General features: G+C 38.6%; 1 protein-coding gene across 1 annotated transcript; it reads right to left on the bottom strand.

Annotated features, from left to right (window-relative positions):
- Positions 1–1,893: 1,893 nt before the first annotated feature.
- LRRC58 (leucine rich repeat containing 58) lies at positions 1,894–22,279 on the bottom strand. Its single transcript, XM_038582958.1, has 4 exons — positions 21,716–22,279; positions 12,631–12,759; positions 11,709–11,986; positions 1,894–7,939 (listed from the first exon to the last, which is right to left on the bottom strand). Exons 1-4 carry the CDS (start codon positions 22,198–22,200, stop codon positions 7,731–7,733), a joined length of 1,101 nt encoding a protein of 366 aa, XP_038438886.1. The 5' UTR covers positions 22,201–22,279; the 3' UTR covers positions 1,894–7,730.
- Between the last annotated feature and the right edge of the window lie 1,384 nt (positions 22,280–23,663).

The raw sequence follows: 23,663 nt of genomic DNA on the forward strand, positions 1-23,663 counted from the left end.
TCCCCGAAATGTTCTGGTTTCCTATTTGGTATCATCTACGGTTAGATAAGCCATTAAAGAAAATTTTCTTCTGACAATTGTTCTAAGGAAAACATCCCCAACTGGGCAGGTTTGGGAATAGTTTTAGCCTCAAGAAAGGAAAGAGATCAGTTATACCCAATGTTTTTTCTCTTGCGCCTTTCAATTTCTGACCCTATCCTCACCAAAAGACCCTCCTATATACAAATCCGGCAAGTGTTGAGCTTTTTCCATCTCAGCAAATTCAAAACATTATGTTTTGCAGAGTGTGTCATTCCTACCCATTCTGCTTAACTCATAACCAGCCACAATTCTTCCAAATTTTGGAATCTAGGAAAATGGCACTTTAAGGAGGGTCACCAAAATAATGACAATAAAAAACTATACTAAATACTGTTGTATTAGTGTGGCCAGTCAGCACTCGACTACTTTGTGTTAAGATTGTTTGATCAAGGGATCCCTGGGTGGCGCAGTGGTTTGGCGCCTGCCTTTGGCCCAGGGCGCGATCCTGGAGACCCAGGATCGAATCCCACGTTGGGCTCCTGGTGCATGGAGCCTGCTTCTGCCTCTGCCTATGTCTGCGCCCCCCCTCTCTGTGACTATCATAATTAAAAAAAAAAAAAGATTGTTTGATCAATTAAGTACCTGAACTTCATTAGAAAAATGACTTCACTAACTTCTTACTAAAGCATGCATCCAGAAGTCTGGTTAAGACTGTGGATGCATAAAGGGCTAGTTTCCAAGATCTATAAAGAACTTATTAAACTCAACACCAAAGAAACAAACAATCCAATCATGAAATGGGCAAAAGACATGAACAGAAATCTCACAGAGGAAGACATAGACATGGCCAACATGCATATGAGAAAATGCTCTGCATCACTTGCCATCAGGGAAATACAAATCAAAACCACAATGAGATACCACCTCACACCAGTGAGAATGGGGAAAATTAACAAGGCAGGAAACAACAAATGTTGGAGAGGATGCGGAGAAAAGGGAACCCTCATACACTGTTGGTGGGAATGTGAACTGGTGCAGCCACTCTGGAAAACTGTGTGGAGGTTCCTCAAAGAGTTAAAAATAGACCTGCCCTACCACCCAGCAATTGCACTGTTGGGGATTTACCCCAAAGATACAAATGCAATGAAACGCCGGGACACCTGCACCCCGATGTTTATAGCAGCAATGGCCACGATAGCCAAACTGTGGAAGGAGCCTCGGTGTCCAACGAAAGATGAATGGATAAAGAAGATGTGGTTTATGTATACAATGGAATATTACTCAGCTATTAGAAATGACAAATACCCACCATTTGCTTCAACGTGGATGGAACTGGAGGCTATTATGCTGAGTGAAGTAAGTCAGTCGGAGAAGGACAAACATTATATGTTCTCATTCATTTGGGGAATATAAATAATAGTGAAAGGGAATATAAGGGAAGGGAGAAGAAATGTGTGGGAAATATCAGAAAGGGAGACAGAACGTAAAGACTGCTAACTCTGGGAAACGAACTAGGGGTGGTAGAAGGGGAGGAGGGCGGGGGGTGGGAGTGAATGGGTGACGGGCACTGGGGGTTATTCTGTATGTTAGTAAATTGAACACCAATAAAAAATAAATTAAAAAAAAAAAAGACTGTGGATGCAGAAGGAACTGTGGTAGAAAGGCACCTAATTCATCTTTTATCCTTTGTAGCTAGCAAGAGAGTAAATGCTAATACATGCCTAATGTATGTATTCATGTAGTGAAGAAACTGAACAAATGATAAGCTGTGGTACAGCAAGTAATCAGGCGAATACCAACATTATAAGGATTTTAGATTTTTTAAAAATAAATTCAATTGTTAAAATAGTGTTACTTTTCCAGAATACAGAATCAAGTTCCAAGAACGTACTTTTAATAAAATAAGGCACGATGTTTAATAAGGCAAAATTCACACAGAGGGTTAATATAACATCACATTTTGTGTGTCCTGTGGGGAAAATGGAGGTACAGAATTGAAGTAGCTTAAATATTTTTTTAGAGCATTTACCATCAAAGTAACTTATAAATTTGATGCACTTAACTGTATCTTGTCCTGAAAAGAAAATTTAATTGTTGAATCATGTTGCTGAATTACATTATCATTATGTTTTAAATATCTATATATCTATATGCTTATATAGATATCCCTAATTCATAAGATTTCAAATACATAAAACTAAGAGATCAGACAATGAAAAATAATTTGACTAAAGTAAAAGTACATATATTTTCAATATCCTCTGTTGATAAAGTCCCAAACTTTTCATAAAATGTTAAAATACTGGTAGCTTACAATATTCAATAATATTTTTGTTTCTCATGAATACAAGTGGGCTCAGAAATGCAACAAACACCAGTTGCAGGCACACAGGTCTCTCCATGATTGTACTGTTGTAAAGTTATTGTTGAAGTTAATATTCCTTCTCAATAACATATATTACATCACATTAATGACCACATCAATGCCGACTATTTAATAAAAGGATTCTCTTAAAACATCAGTTGTAAACAGAAGAATTAACCAATTTAGTAATATTTTTGTAGTACCAGCAATACCACTTTCAATCTCATCTCGGTTTCTTCTAACCACAAATTAGAATAAAAGTTTTTATCCAATTTATTCACAGCCAAAGAAAGTAAGTTCTGGTGAATGCACCTAGTTAATCCAACCATGGCTTCCTGGTACAATGGTATATAACTGTCATTAAACTAATAAATTTTAATATTTACTAGATTGAATACTATACCTTAGGATAAATTGAGACTGACAAATCTCAGATAAGTCTAGTAGCACCCAAATCAGTATTACCCTGTGAGTGTTCAATATTTGTTGTTAGTGAACTATTATTTTCTATGTCATTTCTTAGCAAATATGAACCAAGGAACATAGAAAAAAATGGAGATATTTACATGAAAATTGTTAAAAGCATAGCCCCTTGCAACCCAGTGTTACAAAAACCACTCACAAAATATCCTAGGCCTCACAGTAATATATTTGTATAATGCTAGTAATACAAGGTTGGTTAGGAACTGCTGTCATCCCTTCGTGGTACCAGACAAATTTTCTTTATAAAATAATATAAAAAAGAATATACCTTTTCACTGATTTGATTTCAAGGGACTCTGATCCTTATGGCTTGACTTTCTCCATAGTATGCATAATTGAGATTCCCTCTCCAGAAGCCCTAGACTCAGACATTAAGCCCTGTTTTAGAGGAAGGAATCCCTCAGAGGTCACTTACAGTCTTTCTCTCTCAAGTCAAATGCAAAGGCTCATTACCATCTCACAAACAACTTACTAAACGACACAGTTCCCCAAACTTTTCTACAGTGGAGGATTTAAGGCACACACTTTCTTAGCACAAATGAAGACACTGCTGTCTTTAAAAAGGTCATGACTATAATGAAAATACAAAAGTGGATGCTATTAAATTCATCAAATTAATGTTATAAGAATATAGTGCTTAATACAGAAACAGTGACAGTCAAGTACTTTTCTATACAGAGGGATCAGAACTATGTATCACAGATCATGTTGTCTAAAAACATGCACATCACCCTTTATTACTAACACCCAACAAAACTTAAAAGCTGACTATTTTGGACTAAATGAGGAGTAATATTTATACTAACTATAATAAAATCTCTACTTTGGATAAGAAGGGGGTTAAGTAAAAATTAGGTATTTCTAAATAAATGCAGCTTAACTAATTATATATACATTTTAAAACTGTTATTTTCCCTACAAAGGGTCTTTTTAGAACAACTTTTTAAGGTATAATACTGCTAAAATGCTTTAAAAGATCAAACTTTATTTGCACTAATTATTTGCTTAGTATTTTTTTCTTTTTTAGATAGTGACACAGTAAACATTAACCAGGGCTGTACCACAAATTCTAGGTTAATGACGTATTACCTTCTCCCTTTGGAAGGAGCAAGGTTGGCTGTAAGACAGTCCTTTTTTTTTTTTTTTTTTTTTTAAAGATTTTATTTATTCATGAGAGAGAGAGAGAGAGAAAGAGAGAGAGATGGAGGCAGAGACATAGGCAGAGGGAGAAGCAGGCTCCACGCAGAAAACCTGATGTAGGACTTGATCCCAGGACTCCAGGATCACACCCTGAGCCGAAGGCAGACGCTTAACCGCTGAGCCACCCAGGCATCCCAAGACAGTCCTATTTACTTGCTGGCCCATCATTAAGGAAGGATGTGGACAATCTCTCAATAGCAGATACCAAAAAAATTTAGTGATAGAGGCTTTCAGATGGTAGTCAATAGGCCATGTGATTTTAAAACAATTCACTATTACTTTAAGGAACTTTCTTGGTTCAAGGAAATCCCTGGGAGTCTGGTGACTGAGAGAGAATCTCCCTGCCCTTTGGTACTTTTAAAAGATTTCTTTAATTTAATACTCCAGCAATCAGCCTTTTCCTTCTTCTCTTTTGCCTAAATTGATATTTACAGTGTTTGGTAGAAGTGGTCTGCAGCATTACACAGCACTAGTGTGGACTGCCTTTAACATTTATTTACATCAATATAAAAATTTCTCGAATTTGAGGTACAGTTTACAATGCATCTTTACTTTTAAATTTGGTAACTTAAAGTTCTAAACAGTAAGAATTTCAGAATAAGAGACTTCTGTGGCACACATTTAGAAGTAAAATATGAATAGTGACCCTCAGATCTACCTCTGGTATTCAAATGCAAGGAATTCTAAGAACCTTAGCTAGCTTATCCTTAGGGTCAGCCAATCTCTGGCACTATGGAAGCAAAATACTGTATTAGCTAATCTTCCTATTTCCTAAAATCCTAGGACTATTCAAACTGAGTTGGTGACACTGAGAATTGTATTCTAGGAATAAAGATTACTAAGAATGTTCAATGTACCCATTTCCATTTCAAATATTAACACTGAAGAACTCCATTCTAAACACATTAATGCTGTGGTTAAGTAGTTTTATCCACAGAAGTTCTGGTCACTAAAATTATCCAACTGGAGCAATATCAAAAACTTATTTCATTATGATAATTAGTGCAGATTCTGTAAGTCTCAAAAAATAATTAAAGTTTATTAATTAGTTTAACACAAACATGTGACTTAGCAACTAAAGAGACAGACTATCATTTCAAATACACAGTCAGCTATATGGTTCAGGAGTTGACTATCTGGTTTCTAAATTATCAAGTCCCTTATATCTCATCTTCTGGCTAATTTCTATAATCACCAGTTATAAAAAAAGAGAAGGTAGAAAAGAGAAACAAGGAAAATCTTAGAAATTATTAGCAGCTCTTATAAAAGTTTAGGTCAAAGATTAAAAAAAAAAGAACTAAATTGAAATGCAGATTTCAGTAAAAGTTACTAAAGACAATTGCACACTGATCTTAGACTTTCAAATGTACATGTACAACAAACATTTTGTCGTACATTATGGCATACATCTGCATATATAGCAAAGGCTAGAAATTATTTCTGGTTGGATCTATTTACATCTATAAAAGATCAATCAGTAAACCTTTCTGGGAAACTGGGAAGTACTTGATTGTACTTACATATCTACCCATTTATTTTACAAAGACTAACTCTTGGAAGGCTACCCAAGCTGTTACTTAGGTCAATCTGGTAATGGATTAGGAAGTAAACTGAGGCATTTAAGTCAGAAGAATTTGGTCCTATCACTTTGGATATTTTACTATGATTACATTATTTTCTATGAAAATATTTTATGTATTGGTATTAACTAAATCAGTTACAAAACATTTTGGCCTTGTCACTTAGGCACTGCCTAAGTCATCTTTACTTTTCATAATTTTGTAGTATGAGCCATAGCTTGCTGTGGCTCAAGTGGAAGTAAACAAAGCCTTTACATTATTTCCATTTTATGATATAATCACCCATGTACTACTTTGCTAGGCAGCAGAAACATAATAGATTACTATTATAGACCTAGAAAATTTCTGAATAAAAAGGAAAAAAATATTATTACATCATAACAAAGTGAAGGGATTCACTCTATAGCAGCGTTTCACAACTGCAGTCATGAAACTCTCATGATGTTTCATGAATAACACATAATAAACTTTGAACTATCCTACAGTATATTTTTTCTAAAACAAAAAATATATGACAAAAACCTAACATATGTACATATTATTATTATACAACAATCTGCTTTTAAGAAATAGTGTGCCCCAGTTGTGAATGCCAGGAAGTCAGAAGGGAGATCCTCTGATGTTTTAATGTGTTTCTGACTGGCGTATTACTGTATAGGTAACATTTACCAATAAAACATCATTTTATTATTGGATATCTAATAACTCCTACTATGTGTTGTTTATTTTATAATATCAACTTCTAATTGTACTATTATTCAATACTTATTGCAAATCAAACTAGTTAATAAAAATTTGGTCATTTCTAATAGCAATTTGTGAAATATTTTTCTGCTACACTTTAGGGATATAGTTAAATTTCTTATGTTATCAATACATTACTTTCAAAAAGTATTACATGATTAATCTAGTTTTGGAAATTATCCTCTTTCACACAATTTAAAGACTGCTTTAAAGTCTTTACACAAATGACTGCTGCCCACAATTTTACTTGGCTTGCTGTAACGGTTTTCTAGTTTTTCTTTAAAATGTAGAGAAAGTTACAGTTCAGAAAACACAGGCAAAGGAGTCAGGTATGACTTAAAAATTTTAAACTCATTTTCTTACTCCTTTAATGCAAGATACAAAGAAGCTTTCCAAGCATACATCTCTTTTGTTAGAAGAAATCTGACAGATTCTTAAATCAAAAGCTATCATTCTGTCTTATGATGAAAAGATTAATCAAGACACTACTTCCCATTAGTGTAAAAGTTATTTCCTTACAAGGATTACTTCATATTTAAACAAAAAACACAAGTTAAGTTAGCCATGAGCTCTGATGTTAGATATACAGCTGTTTATCTAGTTCTGTTAAAGCATATTTTAAAGTGTCCTGCATAGTATGTCAGGTTATATAGGCTGCTCTGGCATCATTCCTTGAATAAATTTCTAAAACCTTGCTAGGATTAAGGCACTCTAACAGTCATTCTGGATTACAGAAGGGCAACAACAATCATAGAGAACAAAAGAGCACTACTGAAGAGTTTTAAAATCCCACATAAAAATTATATCCCTCACTTTACCAGTTAGGTCAGAAAGGGTTAGGTCCTATGTAATATCTGTGAGCTTATCTCAACAGCTCTGTAATCTAGACATGTGGGCAATATAAGAAGGGAAGGTTAATCCTGTTATAGTCTTCAGTCTAAACGTAAGGACAACTCTGATAAAAATTACAGCTCTGATCATTTCTTTCTTCATCTCCACTATCACAAGTTACACCACTCATGGTTTATTGTAGCACTGCTCTACAGAATGCTCCATTATGCTGTGTGATTCATGCAAAACTTGAGTGAAAACTGCAAACAATCAGCTAAACTTGAAACCACTATTCAGAGTGAATTATATTCAAAGAATCCAAACATGGAACTGGACTCATTCCTGTTGAATGTGAAGATGAAATACAAAATAGTTTCCATCATCTCTAGCTCTCTCATGGAGATTCAAGATGAAGATATGGTTTCTAGTAAACTTTGAAGTCCATCTTTTTTTCTAATCACCTTTGCTCAGTTCTTTTAATTGTTTCATACCACCCTGCATTCTTTTCAACCAAGAAGAACTTTCTGCATTCTGTGTGCAGCAACACTAGCTTCGTCCTCCGAGTCAGATTCACTCTGCGATGTGGAGCTGTGAGAGGCGGAACTGCAAGGGGAAGAGCATTCTGGAGAACATAAGTAGTGCATCAGTGGGAGGCGGTACTTCCCACAGAAGTCCACAAACTTAATTTGTCTGACACAGCAGTCAAAGTAGACTCCTGGAGAAAAGAAGGAATTAAGTACAAAATAATTATTACAAAGCAAAGAGCCATTTCTTTTTCAACTCTTTCTCCAGCATTCTAAAGAAAAGTCATATACAGTCTTCTTTTTTGTGAATTGTAAGCAGAAGCAGTAGTTACTTCTATAGCTGTTTATAGAAATACCAAAGGTCTTAGGGATGGCAATCTGGCTACAAAGAGAAGGCCAGATAAGATTTATCTTAAAGGGAGCTAGCATTAAAAGGATACTGTTTACTTAGCTTGTTTTCTCTGGATGACTTGGTGGACAGTGGCTGATTATAGGAGAGATTATAGGATACCTAACATGTTCTTCTTCCATACCCAAGCCACTCCTGGATACTACCCTACAGTCAAGAAATTAGGAAAAAAAAAAAAAAAAAAAAAACCCACAAGGGGTGCCTGGGTGGCTCAGTTGGTTAAGCATCTGCCTTTGGCTCAGGTCATGACCCCAGGGGAGTCTGCTTATCCCTCTCCTTTTGCACCTCCCCCCCCCCCCCCCCCCCCCCCGGCTAGTGCTCTCATGCTCTCTCTCAAATAAATAAATAAAATATTTTTAAAAACTCCACAAAACTCCTTTAATAATGATCTTACAAGATTAGTTGTCATACACAAAATTTGCAGAAAGGAGATGATTTCTAGTACTCCTGTTCTATGTATTGGGAAGGCAAGATTCAAAGAAACAAAATACCATCTTTTTTTTTTTTTTAAACATTTTATTTATTTATTCATGACAGTCACACAGAGAGAGACGGAGAGGCAGAGACACAGGCAGAGGGAGAAGCAGGCTCCACGCAGGGAGCCCGACGTGGGATTCGATCCCCAGTCTCCAGGATCGCGCCCTGGGCCAAAGGCAGGCGCCAAACCGCTGCACCACCCAGGGATCCCAACAAAATACCATCTTATATTTCCACAGGTTCTAAACCTACAGGTTTCAAAGTTGTTTTACTAATGATCTCACTTGATTCTCACACAATTATACATTGTTAGGTAGACTGAAACAGTATTTACCTTTTTTGATTTCTAATTTACTGCTCCTGAGCTGAGGCCCTTCAACTAAGTAAAAATACAGCTAGAGCTGAGAGGAAAGCAGAGGTCATTGTGGCTCAGGGTTCAGTATAACCGGAGCATCTACAACTCTGGGTCCCATCACCTTTCTGCAGAGCAATCTCAACTTTGTATACCCTAAGATTGCTCTGGCACCAACTACTCTGTATTACATAAGGGTCTAAACTAAAAAGATGTGCTTCAAGCAAAGGAGAAACATGATTTCTATTTATCTTTTTCCTAATACTTCCCTCATTAACTTTCTAATTTTCTGATCCTGTAGTCAGTATAATCCATAGTTTAAAAAGGGGACTTCATAGTATGTTATTTTGAACAATTTAGGAAAGTATATAAATGCAATAAACTGGTCAATCAATATTGATGGTAAATCCCCCCTAATGTGTTAACATTCTAAAAAAAGATGGGTGTAATAAAGTATTATAGAGTTACCATGAGAAAAAAACGATACAATACTGTCTTGTCATTTCTAGGATCTCAGACTCTACAAAGGCAAAAAAAAATCTCTGAATATAAATGTGCTTTTGTTGGGGCACCTGTGTGGCTTAGTTGGTTAAGACTGACTCTGATTACGGCTCAGATCATGATCTCATGGTCGTGAGATCCAGCTCCCCCTGCCCTCACCCTCTGTGTTCGGGGTGGGGCAGGGAGTCTGCTTAAAGATTCTCTCCCTCTTCACCTCCCCCAACCCACATACTCAAGAATGTGTGTCCTCTCGATCTAAAATCAATAAATAAATCTTTAAAAAAAGTTTAGTTTTATTTAACTTAGTATTTAATAGCTAATGAGTCTGAGGGGGAAAACATTACTGGCTTAATTTCTGTATAATCTTGCTTTTTAAACTAAAAATTTTTATTTTTAAAAAATATTTTATTTATTTATTCATGAGAGACACATAGAGAGAGAAAGAGACACAGGCAGAGGGAGAAGCAGGTTCCCTGCAGGGAGCCTGATGCGGAACTCGATCCTAGGACCCCAGGATCACGACCTGAGCCGAAGGCAGATGCTCAACCACTGAGCCATCCAGGTGTCCCTAAACTAATAATTTTTAAAGTATACTTGTAAGATAAATGATGTATTAGTACACTAAAAAAAGTCATTAAGAAAAGCATTTTAAAAAGAAAAGATAATTCTTGTAGAGGTCCATTTTTAGAAAAGGATAGATTCAAAGAGGAGATCAGACATAGATTATTAAGCCATAAGGTATGGTATGAATGCTGTCTCCCATCTATGTTAAAGTCAGCTTGGGAAAGGAGAGCCACAGTGAAGAGCTTAAGCACTTCTAATCTGACACAGCACAGCACCTTCTATTTCTAAGAGTGAGTAGCCAGAAATGGCCCAGAGTATCATCTTTTTTAAACCAAGTGTCTTTTCTATTTTTTAATATTCTTTGAGAAATTTAAATCATTTTCTCTCTTTTAACCTTCAATTTCAAGGCATGATGGGACTTTCAGGGAAAATCTTATCTGGCTCTGATCATCATTATGCAGAATTTCCCCTGCAACTACATTTCTGCTATTACAGTAAAAACCTTTCTGTACCCCTATTAGGTTGGATTTTTAAAAAGTAGTCATTTATGAAAGAGATAAAATAAAACGACCTGCTATCAATCACCAGCTCCCACCCATACATCCTGGCACTCTAGGCCTTCATAACTGGGCCTTAATGTATCCTTTATTCCTCTCATATACTTCCCTAACTGTACATTTGAGCCACATTATTTAACTCCTCTGATATTGTACCCCATCTAGTATTGTGTCTAATTTTGCTCTCTCCAACTGAAAAGTTTCCTATCCTAAATCTTACTTACCATATCAAAATCCAACTCAGACTTCAAGAAATCAGCTCATTTTTCCAGATCTAATCAAATGTACTCTCTCCCTCCTATGATTTCCAAGAGTACTCTGAATTCTTACTTTACTCTGTCCTATAGTCTATCATTTCTTTAATCCTCTCCAGATGCTCTAAACTCAATAAATTTTGAATCATGGATTTACAAGAATATAAAAGTCTAGAGTACACTCCAAAATTGATACATTCAGCCTATTCTCCTACATCCTGAATCATACTCTATAAAGGTACCTGATACTTAGAACAAACAGTGGGTCTAGGAGAATGTCCTACAAATAAATATGAAAGACGGCCAAACATTTTGGAAACTCTTTTTAAACTGTTAGGACTATTTATGCTTCCTTTGTGTTCCCTCTAATTTTACCACCTTATTCTACTATCTTATGACAGTTCCAAGACATGAGGAGACTTTCTGGTTATTTTCCTTCTGTATGAATTGTAAAGTACTAAAAAAAAAAAAAAGGAGAAAGGGAGAAGAGGGAGAAATATCTTACTTTTCTGATAAAAGGGTGAAAGGATGAGGGAAACTGAGACTAAAAAAGCCATCTCTGAAAGATGACTAATTAGATGACTAATTAAAAATTTAGATCATCAATATAAAAAATAGCTAAATGAGGGCAGCCCTGGTGGCTCAGCGGTTTAGCATGGCCTTTGACCCAGGGTGTGATCCTGGAAACCCAGGATCAAGTCCCATGTCGGGCTCCCTGCATGGAGCCTGCTTCTCCCTCTGCCCGTGTCTTTGCTTCTCTCACTGTGTGTGTCTCTAATAAATAAATAAAAAGTCTTTAAAAAAATAGCTAAATGAATAGGAAACATATACAATGAATTAACTTACCTCCACACTTTGGGTTTGGACAATTGCTGGCTAAACTCAAGTATCTAAGAAGATTCCCAGGAAGATCGTAGGGAGTGTAGGAAATATTTCGAATTTTAATGGTCCGTGCAGCTAATTCCAGGAGAGTTGGAGGGTCATAGGTTAAATCTCTAACAAAACGAACAACCAATGGATTTCCTCGCAAACTCAATTCTTCCAAATGAACAAGGTTGAGAATCTCTCGAGGCAGGTATGTCAGCAAGTTATTGTGAAGACTGAGAGAACGAAGCGAATGCAATCTACAATGAACGCAGTACAAAAATCAATGGCAGCGAGCAAGCTAACTACCAAGAAAGTTAAGTGAAGAACTTGATTTCCCTTGAGGATGAGCAATTAAGGTCAACAGAAGTAAAATAAAAAGCTGAAACTAGACCAAGTGCAGACTTGTAAATATCATGAACTGACATTTGCCCATAGAATCCTAGAGAGTCTAGAATAATTAGTATTCTGATGTGCTAAGCTGATATGAATGCTAGATTTAAAGGTTTTTTTTAGCATGCTTTATCATTCAGATACCTATAAGAAGAAAGATTTAAAATTCAACAGAAATCAAGATCCTTCACATTATTTCATCAGGATAGAAATGTTTCATATTAAAAATAAAATTCCATAAAACCTGGGAAAATCTATACCAAATTACTCTATTTTTGATTAGAGAAAACAGGCTAAACAAATATGTTGAGAAGTAAACCAGGGCATTTAAAAGTAATGTTAAAAATAAGCAATTCAACTCACAGCAAACCTTAGAACTGTAATTCTCATGGATCATTTACCTTGAGAATGCCTAATTCTCTTCTACATATAAAACACATGGAATGAATGCAAGGCAAAAATTCCTAAGCAAGGATCTCTGTGTATACTTAGACTGCCTGAAACTACTCACTGTGAAAGCTGAGGAGGCACACTTTGGATTTTGTTGTCACATAATACCAAGTAACTTAGAGAAGGCAGATTTGCTAATTCTGGTGGAATTTCTTTGATGAAGTTTCCTCCGAGATATAAACACTCTAAACTGTAAAAATAAATGAATAAAAACAAAAATGTAAACAAACAAAAGTCACACAAGACATCCCAAGGTCTTTATTACAACGAACAGATTTCATTTATTCATTCAGCAAATATTTTACTTAGAATCTGCTATATGCTATATAGGCGCTAGAGAAATATGCAATCTTCAGAGAGCTTATATTACGGGTAAGCAGGTAAGACACAATATTGTTAGACAACATTATAACTAAACACAAAACAAGGCCAAAAGTAAGTATACTATGATTAAAATATTAAAATAAGCAGAGCAATCCATAAATGATAGAGTTAAGTAGAGAAGTAAGATAAGGACACAGTACTTGAGACTGGGAAGGCTTTGCAAAAGTGTTGTGACTTCAGCAGGACCATGAATTTATGAGCTCATGCAGATGGGAGGAAACAAGACACTTTCAGAGGTTGGAGGGGACGGCTTTTATGGGACAATGGACAGATCTTTTAACACAGAAGAGTACAGTTCCTGTTGAAGAACCCAGAGAAAAGGCTGAAGGAAAGCCAGATTATATGAAGCCTGAATTCTGTGCTGATAGGCATGGCTTTGATGCACTATGAGGCAATGGGACAACCACTAACTAACCTTTTTCTGAAAAGAGTGGAAAAACATGGCTGAACTCTACATTTCTTCTTTGTTCTTACTGTAGCAAATGCATTCTTCAGGAGCCAGCTAAATAAATTATGTAAAATTGACCACTATCATGAAACTAAAGCTTCAGATAGTTACCTTACTTTCCACCAAATTAACAACATTTTAGACATAGCATACATTGCACCAAGATGTACTGTTACTTTTTGTGGTGATGACTGTAGAAAGGCTCTCTCCAAGATGTTTTTGCAGGGAGTGGCAGAATCAGTTCTTACAACATATGTAATTTTTAAATATATATAAGTATTACTAAAACATATACATACAGAAAAAAAAAGAAGAAAAAAAAAGAAAATGTATACCTACAGATCTTTTCCATTACTATGTTACTTTTGTCTTCCTGCTAAATCCGCTAACTTAACAGACGCTAGGATTCTTTTAAGACACTTTTGAACGTGGCAGAAAATAGCCTACTAAACTAATACCGAAACTCCCAGGGTAAGGATTACCTGGGATACTTTTAAAGCTATGAATTCCAGGCCCCATCCAGATTCACCACATTAGAGCTCTAGGGGAAGATTTTAGGATGTAAGGTTAAAAAAATAGGATAATGTTAAAAGGTAAAGCCACGTTACTCTGCAGAGCTACAGCTAATTACAAATCCACAATTAGCAAATTAAGAGTACTTCTTACCATATAACCCTGCCAACACTTACTATCATTTGCTTAATTTATTATTTTTTTATTACTTTTACTATTTGTGTGAAAAATGGTACCATTCTGTTTTTTTAATCTGCAGTTCTCTAGTTATTCTAGTGAATTTATTAGCAAAAAACAAGTGTTTTTGTCCACTTGTATATCTTTAGAGAATTGCCTCTTTCTATTCTTTATCCATTTTTCTCACAGGTTACATGGTTTTGTCTTATTAATTTGTTGGGAGCTTTGTTGTTAAATATACGTTCTGCATAATCTTGCTTCTCTGTGGCCTAGGGAATGGTCTATTTTTTGTTCACATTTTGCATGTGTAAAATGAATGTGGAGCTACTAGGATGAAACTTATTAACTGTGCAATTCAAAATTTGTATAGCATTACTTATTATTTTGTCTTGCTCTTGTGGTTAGTCTTCCACCAGAACCAGAATTTTCCTTCCTCCCTTCATAATTACCAAGTTTTGCTCTTTCCCCTGAAAATACAGAAGCAGATAAATCCTTGCTGAACTGTTCCTTAATTCACAAGAAGCATTTCTCTTTTTCCCTTTTAATTTATTTTCCCTTAAAATCTATTTCTTTTAATTATCAATCTTGCCTCCTGGTTTTATTTTTGTTCGTATTTATTTCATTTAATACACCATTCATCAGTATATGTACTTAGGCCGGTTATTCTTGTTACACCCTAGTTCCTTCTTCTTCAAAATGAAATAATATTAAATATCAAACAAAGTGCCTCATTAACAAATATGAACTAGGCACCTACCATGTGCCAGGCACCAATCCAGGGACACACTATAAATAAGACCAAGTTCTTGACCTTACAATCTAGTGAGATAGACAAAAATCAGTGAATGTGTATGTATTATATCAGATATCTTTAAAGGTTACCTCTATAAAAGGGGTGGTAATCAGATGGTGATGGAAGTGAAATTGTAGACAGGGTGGTCAGAAAAAGTTCTCTTAGATGACATGTGAACAGAAATCTGAATGAAATGAATGAGTAGAAAATGCTTGGTGTGTTGCCAGCTGTAGGTTCATCAGAGTGGTAGAGGTGGGAGAGATGTGGTCAGAGATGTAGCAGGGGAAAGCCAGATCACAGAGGGCCTTAATTAGAATTTTTTAAAGCCAATTGACTTTCTTTTTTAAAAAAAATATTTTATTTATTCATGAGAGACACAGAGAGAGAGAGAAGCAGAGACACAGGCAGAGGGAGTGGGAGAAGCAGGCTCCATCCAGGGAGCCTGGCGTGGGACTTGATCTCGGGTCTCCAGGATCAGGCCCTGGACTGAAAGCAGTGCTAAACCGCTGAGCCACCCGGGCTGCCCTTTAATTAGAATTTTGAATTTTACCCTAAGTAGGAAGGGTTTTGAACAAAGTTGTGTAACTTGACTTACACTTTAGAAAGATCACTGTTGCTGCTGTATGTAAAGTAGCTTGGTAAGTGGTGGGAAGAGGAGTATGGTAAGAGGAGTGGAAGTAGGATGACCAGACTGGAGCCTAATGCAGTAGGGCAGATGTGAAATGGTAGAGATTTGCTTGGTACATCTTTTTTTTATCCCATTGCTTTTAACTTATTGGGGTATTTCTATTTTAAGTGTAACTTTTTTTTAAAAAGATCTTTTTTATTTGAGAAAGAATGAAAGATCACAGAAGGAAAGGAAGAAGCAGACTCCTTGCTGAGCAGACAGCCAGATGCAGGGCTTGATCCCAGAACCCCAGCCAGGATCAGGACCTGAGCCAAAGGCAGGTGCTTAACCAACTGAGCCACCCACACACCCTTAAGTATAACTCTTATAAGCAGTATGCAACTTGATTTTGATAAGTTTAGACTTGTGTTTTCTATTACCAAGGTATTTCTCAATGCCTTTTTTCTCTTCTCTTCTTTTGTTTCATTCAAGTTTCCTTTCTTCTCATTCCCCCTCTACTATTTTGAACTGTAGGTGCTATTTTTACCTTGCTAGTAGTTACCCCAATTTCCTTTGCTCTCCCTCACTCCTAAACACACATCCATGCCTTCTGTCCTTCTCTCTGTATCATTTAGAATTAGTTTTATCTTGATCTGAAAATAAATTTAATTTATGATTAATAATTATTCAGATTTATCAATATGTTTTACCAATTTCTTTGTTCACCATTGTTTTTGGAACTTGTTATTTCTTTTTCTTTATAATTCTGAATTTTATTAAAATGAGTTCTCATACCCAAAAATAGGTTGTTTTTAAGCTGTGAGCTACAAGCCTGGGCTAGTAAAGAGCTTGCTATTTCTTTTAAAGTCCATTTTTCTTGGAGTATATATTTAACAAGTTCTTTCAGCAAGGACCCATGGTTGTTAACCTTTGAGTCCTCTGTCTCCAATGTTTTTATCTCTTTCCTTCACAGTTGAGTAGCAGCTTGGCTGAGCATAAAACTCTGGGTTGATGTTACTTTTCCTCAAGCACTAGGAACTGTTCCATTACCCAGTACTGTTCCATTACTTTACAGCCAATATTACTGCTGTTCCTTTGTCAGTAATTGTTTTTTTTTTTTTTTATTATTAGGAGCTGTTAGGGTCTTTTTTTCTCTATTGTCCTAAAGTTTTATTATGATGCTTCAGTTTAGCTATCAGTTTAGAGTAATCTTTCTTTAATTATGGGAAATTCTCAGCTACTATTACATCAAACACAGCTTTTCCTACATTTTTTCTATTCTCTTTCTAGAATTCTTACTAAACAGCAGTTTGAATTTTAGGATCAATTTTACATGAAACATTTCTTTCATATTTTCAATTTCTTTATCTTTCTATGCTGCATTCCAGAAGAATGCCCCAGTAAGATCTTTTAGCTTATGATTCATTCATCAGCTAACTTCAGTCTACTATTCAACACATTGAGTTCATAATTACATTTTTTCATTTCTAGGAATTCTAACTGGGGTTTTCATAAACTGTAAATTTTTAAACTTATTCTTGTTTCATTGATGAAGTTCCTGCCTTTACCTCTCTGAAGTTAGAAAACATACCTACTTTAAAGTCCTTTCCAGAGTTCCTTATTATATAAATTTTTTCAGGTACAATTTCTTTCATTTGTTGAATTTCTATCTGTATTTCATAATCTCAGACATCCCTGTTATGTAGTGACTTAGAAAGCTAACCTGAATCTGAAGTTTTGTCATTTTAAAAATATACTGATACTTTTTTCCTGATTATGCAAATCTTTCCAAGGTTGCATTTCACTCTCTTGAACTATAATGCTTAGTAAAAGTAAGCAGACAACTTTAATTCTGATGTTATATTTTTCTCTTTCAAAGATTACCTAGTAGCAAAAATCAACTGTTTGGACAGGAGAGTGAATTCTCTCTCCTGCACAGAAGTGTCTAAGCACTGGTTTAAATGGGGGGGGGGGGGGGGGGGGGGGGGAGGAGATTCCTGGGCAGGAATTTTTGATCCTACCAAATATGGTTAATGCTTGGTTACTCAGAAATCTTTCTTTTTCAATGAGGGAAGCTACTAGAATAGAACAGAACAAAACAGAATAGAATAGAATTGAACATTTGGAATCCAAATCACAGAAATTATCCTGGAAAAGGAACTATTTTAACGAGAGGACTATCTGGGGGAAAATTTAACAATCCTGGGAGTCCTTTTATAAAGATTTCAAAAGTTAAAAAACAATTTGCAACATAGTCTAATGATGGAGAAAAGAAAATAAGGTGAAGGGAAGCAAATGCAAATATTGTCCTTTCTACTTAAGTCCAAGAACTAAGAGAAATTAGTGTCTCATTCATTGTCAGCTCTGATGCAATGTCTCCTTCTATCAATGCTTTGGAGTATATACAGACAGAAGGGATGCCAAACCTTAGTAGTAACTGTGACTTTATCAGAGAGTTATCTGATGTCCTAAAATATAACAAAGTCTGCTATTTCAAAATCATATAAATTCTCTGAGGGTATCATTAATCATAGTACACAACCAGAGTATTAAATTTACACTTTCAGGCTTATTTCTCACTTCGAAACTCAAATAATTTCCAAAGTTCTAGGGACTTAAAGCCTTTCAATGATTTGGGGGAATTAAATTTCTAAAACATACTCTACTTTTTCCAAACATGCTTTTGAAAGGAGAAAACAAACTACTATTGAATTTGAAGCAAAACTGTAGTGTTTAAAAGTTCCTGTGATGTGTAATTGTCAACACTGCATGTCTGTTCATCTGGCTTAGAACAATTCTATTTTTTAGTGTTTGATGAATATTGAAAACAAAACTCATTCATAGAATTTATAGAATTCTTCTTTTCCTTTCTGTTTAGCATTAATAGACCAACCTTAAATTTGCTTCTTGGAAAGTATCCCTAGGGATTTAAGTAGGTGACTTTTCTGTAGCAAGGGCCAATGACCCACTGAAAAAAGAGAGGCCCTTAGTACCAATAACTTTAAAGACAGATATAAGTAGAAAATGTTTTGCTCCTCCACCCAATAAAAATGACATTAAGAATAACAAAATATAAATTAGTCCTACATTACGGTTGGTTAAAGGGAGATGGAATTAGTGAGACAGCTCTGTACAAAAAGGCAGGAAACAGGAAGAGATATACAGAAAGACAAGAACCATACATTTGTGGATAAAGGAAGTACTTTTCTTGAGGTAGCGTCCCCATATCAAATCATTTTCAAATACTATCACTCACCAAAAGCTTTTAAAGAACATGAACCACATGAATCTCATTGCCACTATCTGGCTTCAAGCAAGTGACTGATACTAAATCTCAGTGTCCTCATCTGTTAAAAAAAGGGGGAGGAGGTGAAATCAGGCCACTGCCCAGGTTGTTTATACTTCTAAGATTGTATTTTTATATGACCCTTTTAGCTTACATTCAACTAGAATTTAAATTTGGAGCATGGCCTAAACCTCTACTCATTCTTACTAGTAAAGAAAAATGGAGCATAAAACCGAAAAATGAAAACGCTGACAAAAAAGATCCCATATACAATTGGAGCCAAAGGTACAATGACCAAAAAGCATAGTTTATTAGCCTAGAAAATCAGGTCAACCAGGTAACAGCTTTGACCAATCCTCCTGATCACATATGCAAAAGAAGTCAGAAGGATTAGGTTCTAGCCCTATTCTATCACAGTGGAAAATTCTTGGGTTTGAAGTCAGAGACCCCAGAGGTCAAATCCAGTTCCACCACTCGATGGCTTTGGTATCTTATAACTTAACCTCTCATTTCTCTCATCTCACAGAAACACTGTGAGAATTAAAAAGCTGTATACAGAGCCTCTACTATAGGGCCTACAGTATTGTAAGTACTCAATAAATACGATTTTGCCTACCTTTCCCCCCATGTGATGGAAATAACTGTTCTAGGTCCTTCTCAGTATATTAAGACTCAAATGAGAAAGCTGGAATTATTTAACTTTAAAATTAGAACCAAGGACTGGACTGTCAATTTTCTGGGTTTTTTTTTGTTTGTTTTTTTTAAGATTTTATTTATTTATTAGAGACACACAGAGAGAGAAAGGCAGAGACACAGGCAGAGGGAAAGCAGGCTCCATGCAGGGAGCCTGATGTGGGACTCGATCCCGGGTCTCCAGGATCATGCCCTGGGCTGAAGACGGCACTAAACCGCTGAGCCACTGGGGCTGCCCTCAATTTTATGTCTAAATCTCTTTCCAACTTTTCTATTTCTTAATATCTCTCCTACCACCACCCAGATATAAGCGACCATCATCTTTCATTCTAGAATTAACTCCTTCTAATGAGCCCTCAAAATCTCTTCTCTTCACCCTCTCCCCACTCCATTGCTGTGCAACAACAAGACAGATGTGCTTAAAACTCTCCCGTGTGTACCTAGAATGAAATCCACACTTTACCATGGCCTTCAAGATCCGCCATGGCCTGGGACTGCTCCACGTTTTTATGTGCCAACTTTCCCTCTTGGGCACTTTCTCACTGTGCTCTAGTACAATGTCCTCCTTTCAAAATGTTGGCCTTCGGTCCCTCTTGCCTTCCGGCTTTTATATGCCCTGTTCCTTTTACCTAGACTGATCCCACCCCACCTTAACCTTGTTAATTCTTATTCTTCCTTCAAAATTCTCAATTCTCCATTCTCAATTCAAATGTTATTTGCTCAAGGACCAAACTAAGTCAGGCCCCTCTGTTATTTCAAGGCATTCCATTTGTCTTCACAGAACTTATAAAAACTGTAATTAAATAATGAGGTTTTGGGGCGGCCCGGGTGGCTCAGTGGTTTAGCACCGCCTTTGGCCCAGGGCCTGATCCTGGAGACCCGGGATCGAGTCCCACGTCAGGCTTCCTGCATGGAGCCTGCTTCTCCCTTGGCCTGTGTCTCTGCCTCTCTCTCTCTCATGAATAAATAAAATCTTAAAAAAAAAAAACTAATGAGGTTTTATAACTAGTTATTTAATGTCTAGCATGTTAGCTCCATGAGAACTGAACCATATCGCTGCTGTATCCCCAGTACCTAGGACAGTGACTGACACATGGTAAGTACTTCATAAATATTTGCTGATGAGTCAACGAAGGGACATCTTGTCCAAATGCCTCATTTTGCAAGATTAGGTCGCTGTGGTCAGGATATGTTAAGTGACTCGCCTAAGGCTGGGACACCAAGAGTTCTTATTCTCAGGCCGCTGTTCTTTTCACTAGATTTACCTCTTTCTAGCTCAGAAAACTCAATAAAGTATGATGTGAAAACTGCAGATGACAAATATTTTTTCCCCCACTTTGGACAATACATTTGCTCTGTTTCTCACATCCCTGCGGAGCACTTTTTAAAGCACTTTTAGGAGAGTTTGGCTATCCTGCTTCTCTGCTTCCCCCTTCCATTTAATTCAACATATATTTACCGAATAATCCCGTGGGTGAGGCAGACCTCTGAACAAGGAATTCTAATCAGTAAGGTAAATGCAACGGCAGGATGGATGAGGTACACAGGAAGCAACAGTGTCCGGGAGCCGGTAAAGGAAGGAAACAGACAACCCTGGAGATGGCTTCTGGAGGATGAACAGGAGTTTGCCAGGGGCAGGCAGCCTTCCAGGCAAAGGGGACTGACTGCATCCATTCACCACGTATTTCCTAAGTGCCCATAAGGTGTCGGTAAACTGCAGGGCTCCCCGCATTTCACAAATCGTCGTTGCTACTAGTGCTACAGAGAGAGAGGGCAGCGGGAAACGGAGTGGAAAGCCAGGGTCTGGTCAAGCACCTTGTTTGTCAGACACGGACAACCACCGAAGGCGTCAGGGCAAGGACGTGACCACCTCAGATTGACGTTTGAGTCCCTACTTCTCCCTTCCTGGGACCCAAGAAGCCAAAAAAAAAAAAAAAAAAAAAAAAAAAAAAAAAAAATTCCCAAACCCTCCCTCGCAAATCTGCTTAGGGCACAACTGCAAAGGCTGCCAGCCTCGCGGTCTTCCCGGGCCTTCCTTTACAGCTCGCCGCGGTGGCCGGGCAGCGCTCCCGGCCAGAGTCACGGAGCGAGCCTGCAAGACCATCGGTTACGTGACCAAGGAACCGCGCCAAGAGCGGGCCTAGCGCTCCGGGGCCTCGGGGCCTCGGGGCTCCGGGGCTCCGGGGCTCCGGGACACCGCCCCCGGCTTCCCTACCCTGGGGCGGGGGGGCAGGGCCCCGCTCACCTCCGCAAGTTCTCGATCTCGGCCGGGATGCTCTGCAGCTGGTTGCCCCCCAGGCTGAGGGTCTGCAGCGCGCGCAGCTGCAGCAACGACGCGGGCACCTCCTGGAAGCAGTTGCCGCTGAGGTTGAGCACCTGGAGGCTGCGGCAGAGCGGCGACCGGGCCAGGCCCTTGGGCAGCGCGCCGGGCCCGCCGAGCCGGTTGTTCTTGGCCAGCAGCGTGCGCAGGCCGCTGAGCGCGAGCAGCTCCGGCCCGAGCGCGGTCAACGCGTTGCCGCTCACGTCCAGCAGCTGGAGGTGCGGGAAGCCGCTGCCCAGCGCCCGCGGCAGCGACGCCAGACGGCTGTGAGGCAGGAGCAGCCGCAGCAGCGCCTCGCGGGCCCCGCGCCGCTCCTCGCCCCGCGCCTCCAGCTCCGACTCCAGCGTCTCCGGGGACAACGTGAGGCGGGACAAGTTCAGTTCGGCCTCCCCCGCTCCGGCCTCCTCCATTCCCGCCGCCGCGGGCCGCGCGGCCCCCCCCGGAACCGGAGGGCGCGGCGCGCGGTCCACAGGCCCGGGAGCTGCCCGGCGCCCCGGAACCTGAACAGGAGGCCGCGTCGGAAGTGGCGCGGGCGGGCGCTTATTCCCGCGCGGCCCCGGCGAATCACGCGACGCTGGGCCGCGGGGTGCGCGCGCGCGCGTGCGCGCTCGGGGGCCGGGCTGCGTCTCACGTGGCGCGCGGCGCGGGCGGCGGCCGAAGGGCGCTCCGAACCCGGGAGGGTTTGGGCGGCCGCGACTTCTAGGCCGCGGGGTGCGTGGAGCCGCCTGGGTCAACAGCCCCGGGATGTTTGCTTCCCGGCGCCGAGGGTCTGCGCGTCGTGGCGCACCGCCCGCTCGGATCCCGCTGTGGGACTGGGGACCCCGGAAGTCGGGTGAGGCGGCTGCCTTACGGCTCGTCCGGAGGCTGAAGGCGCGGGCGGGGTCCCCCGAGCCGGCCCCAAGGTGCGCGCACAGCCGGACTGGAAGCCGCAAGCCCCGGATCCGGCCTCGGGTTCTGCTGTCGGATTGGCCTTGTGTCCCTGGACGAGGAGTTTGCAGTTTGTCCATCCGTGCAGCGGGGCTAGGACTTGCCCCGTTCGCCCTGCAGGGTTGAGTTCTTTTTGAACATGAGACAACAAGTAAGGTAGATGTCAAGTAAGGGCGTTTCTACACTTTATTTTTTTAACGATTTTATTTATTTATTCATAGAGACACACAGAGAGAGAGAGGGACAGAGACACAGGCAGAGGGAGAAGCAGGCTCCATGCAGGGAGCCCGACGTGGGACTATATTTTTATTATTTATTTATTTTTTGTTTCTACATTTTATTTTTTATTTTATTTTTATTTTTTTTAAAGATTTTATTTATTTATTCATAGAGACACAGAGAGAGAGATAGGGACAGAGACACAGAGGGAGAAGCAGGCTCCATGCAGGGAGCCCGACGGGGGACTTTTTTTTTTTTCTTTTTCCTACATTTTATTTTTTATTTTGTTTTTTTTTATTTTTTTAAGATTTTATTTATTTATTCAAAGAGACACAGAGAGAGAGGCAGAGACACAGGCAGAGGGAGAAGCAGGCTCCATGCAGGGAGCCCGACGGGGGACTTTTTAAAATTATTTATTTATTTATTTATTTATTTATTTATTTATTTATTTATTTATTTATTTTTTGTTTCTACATTTTATTTTTTATTTTGTTTTTTTATTTTTTTAAGATTTTATTTATTTATTCATAGAGACACAGAGAGAGAGAGAGAGGCAGACACAGGCAGAGAGAGAAGAAGCAGGCTCCATGCAGGGACCCCGACGGGGGACTATTTTTTTATTTTTTATTTATTTTTTTATTTTTATTTTATTTTTTTTCGTTTCTACATTTTAGCTGTAGAAGCATTTCTGTGGTTTTTTGGTTCAAGTCGCAGTGGCGAGAAATGA

The sequence above is a fragment of the Canis lupus genome, chromosome 33 (genome assembly GCF_011100685.1).
Source record: "Canis lupus familiaris isolate Mischka breed German Shepherd chromosome 33, alternate assembly UU_Cfam_GSD_1.0, whole genome shotgun sequence".
NCBI classification, from domain to species: domain Eukaryota; kingdom Metazoa; phylum Chordata; class Mammalia; order Carnivora; family Canidae; genus Canis; species Canis lupus.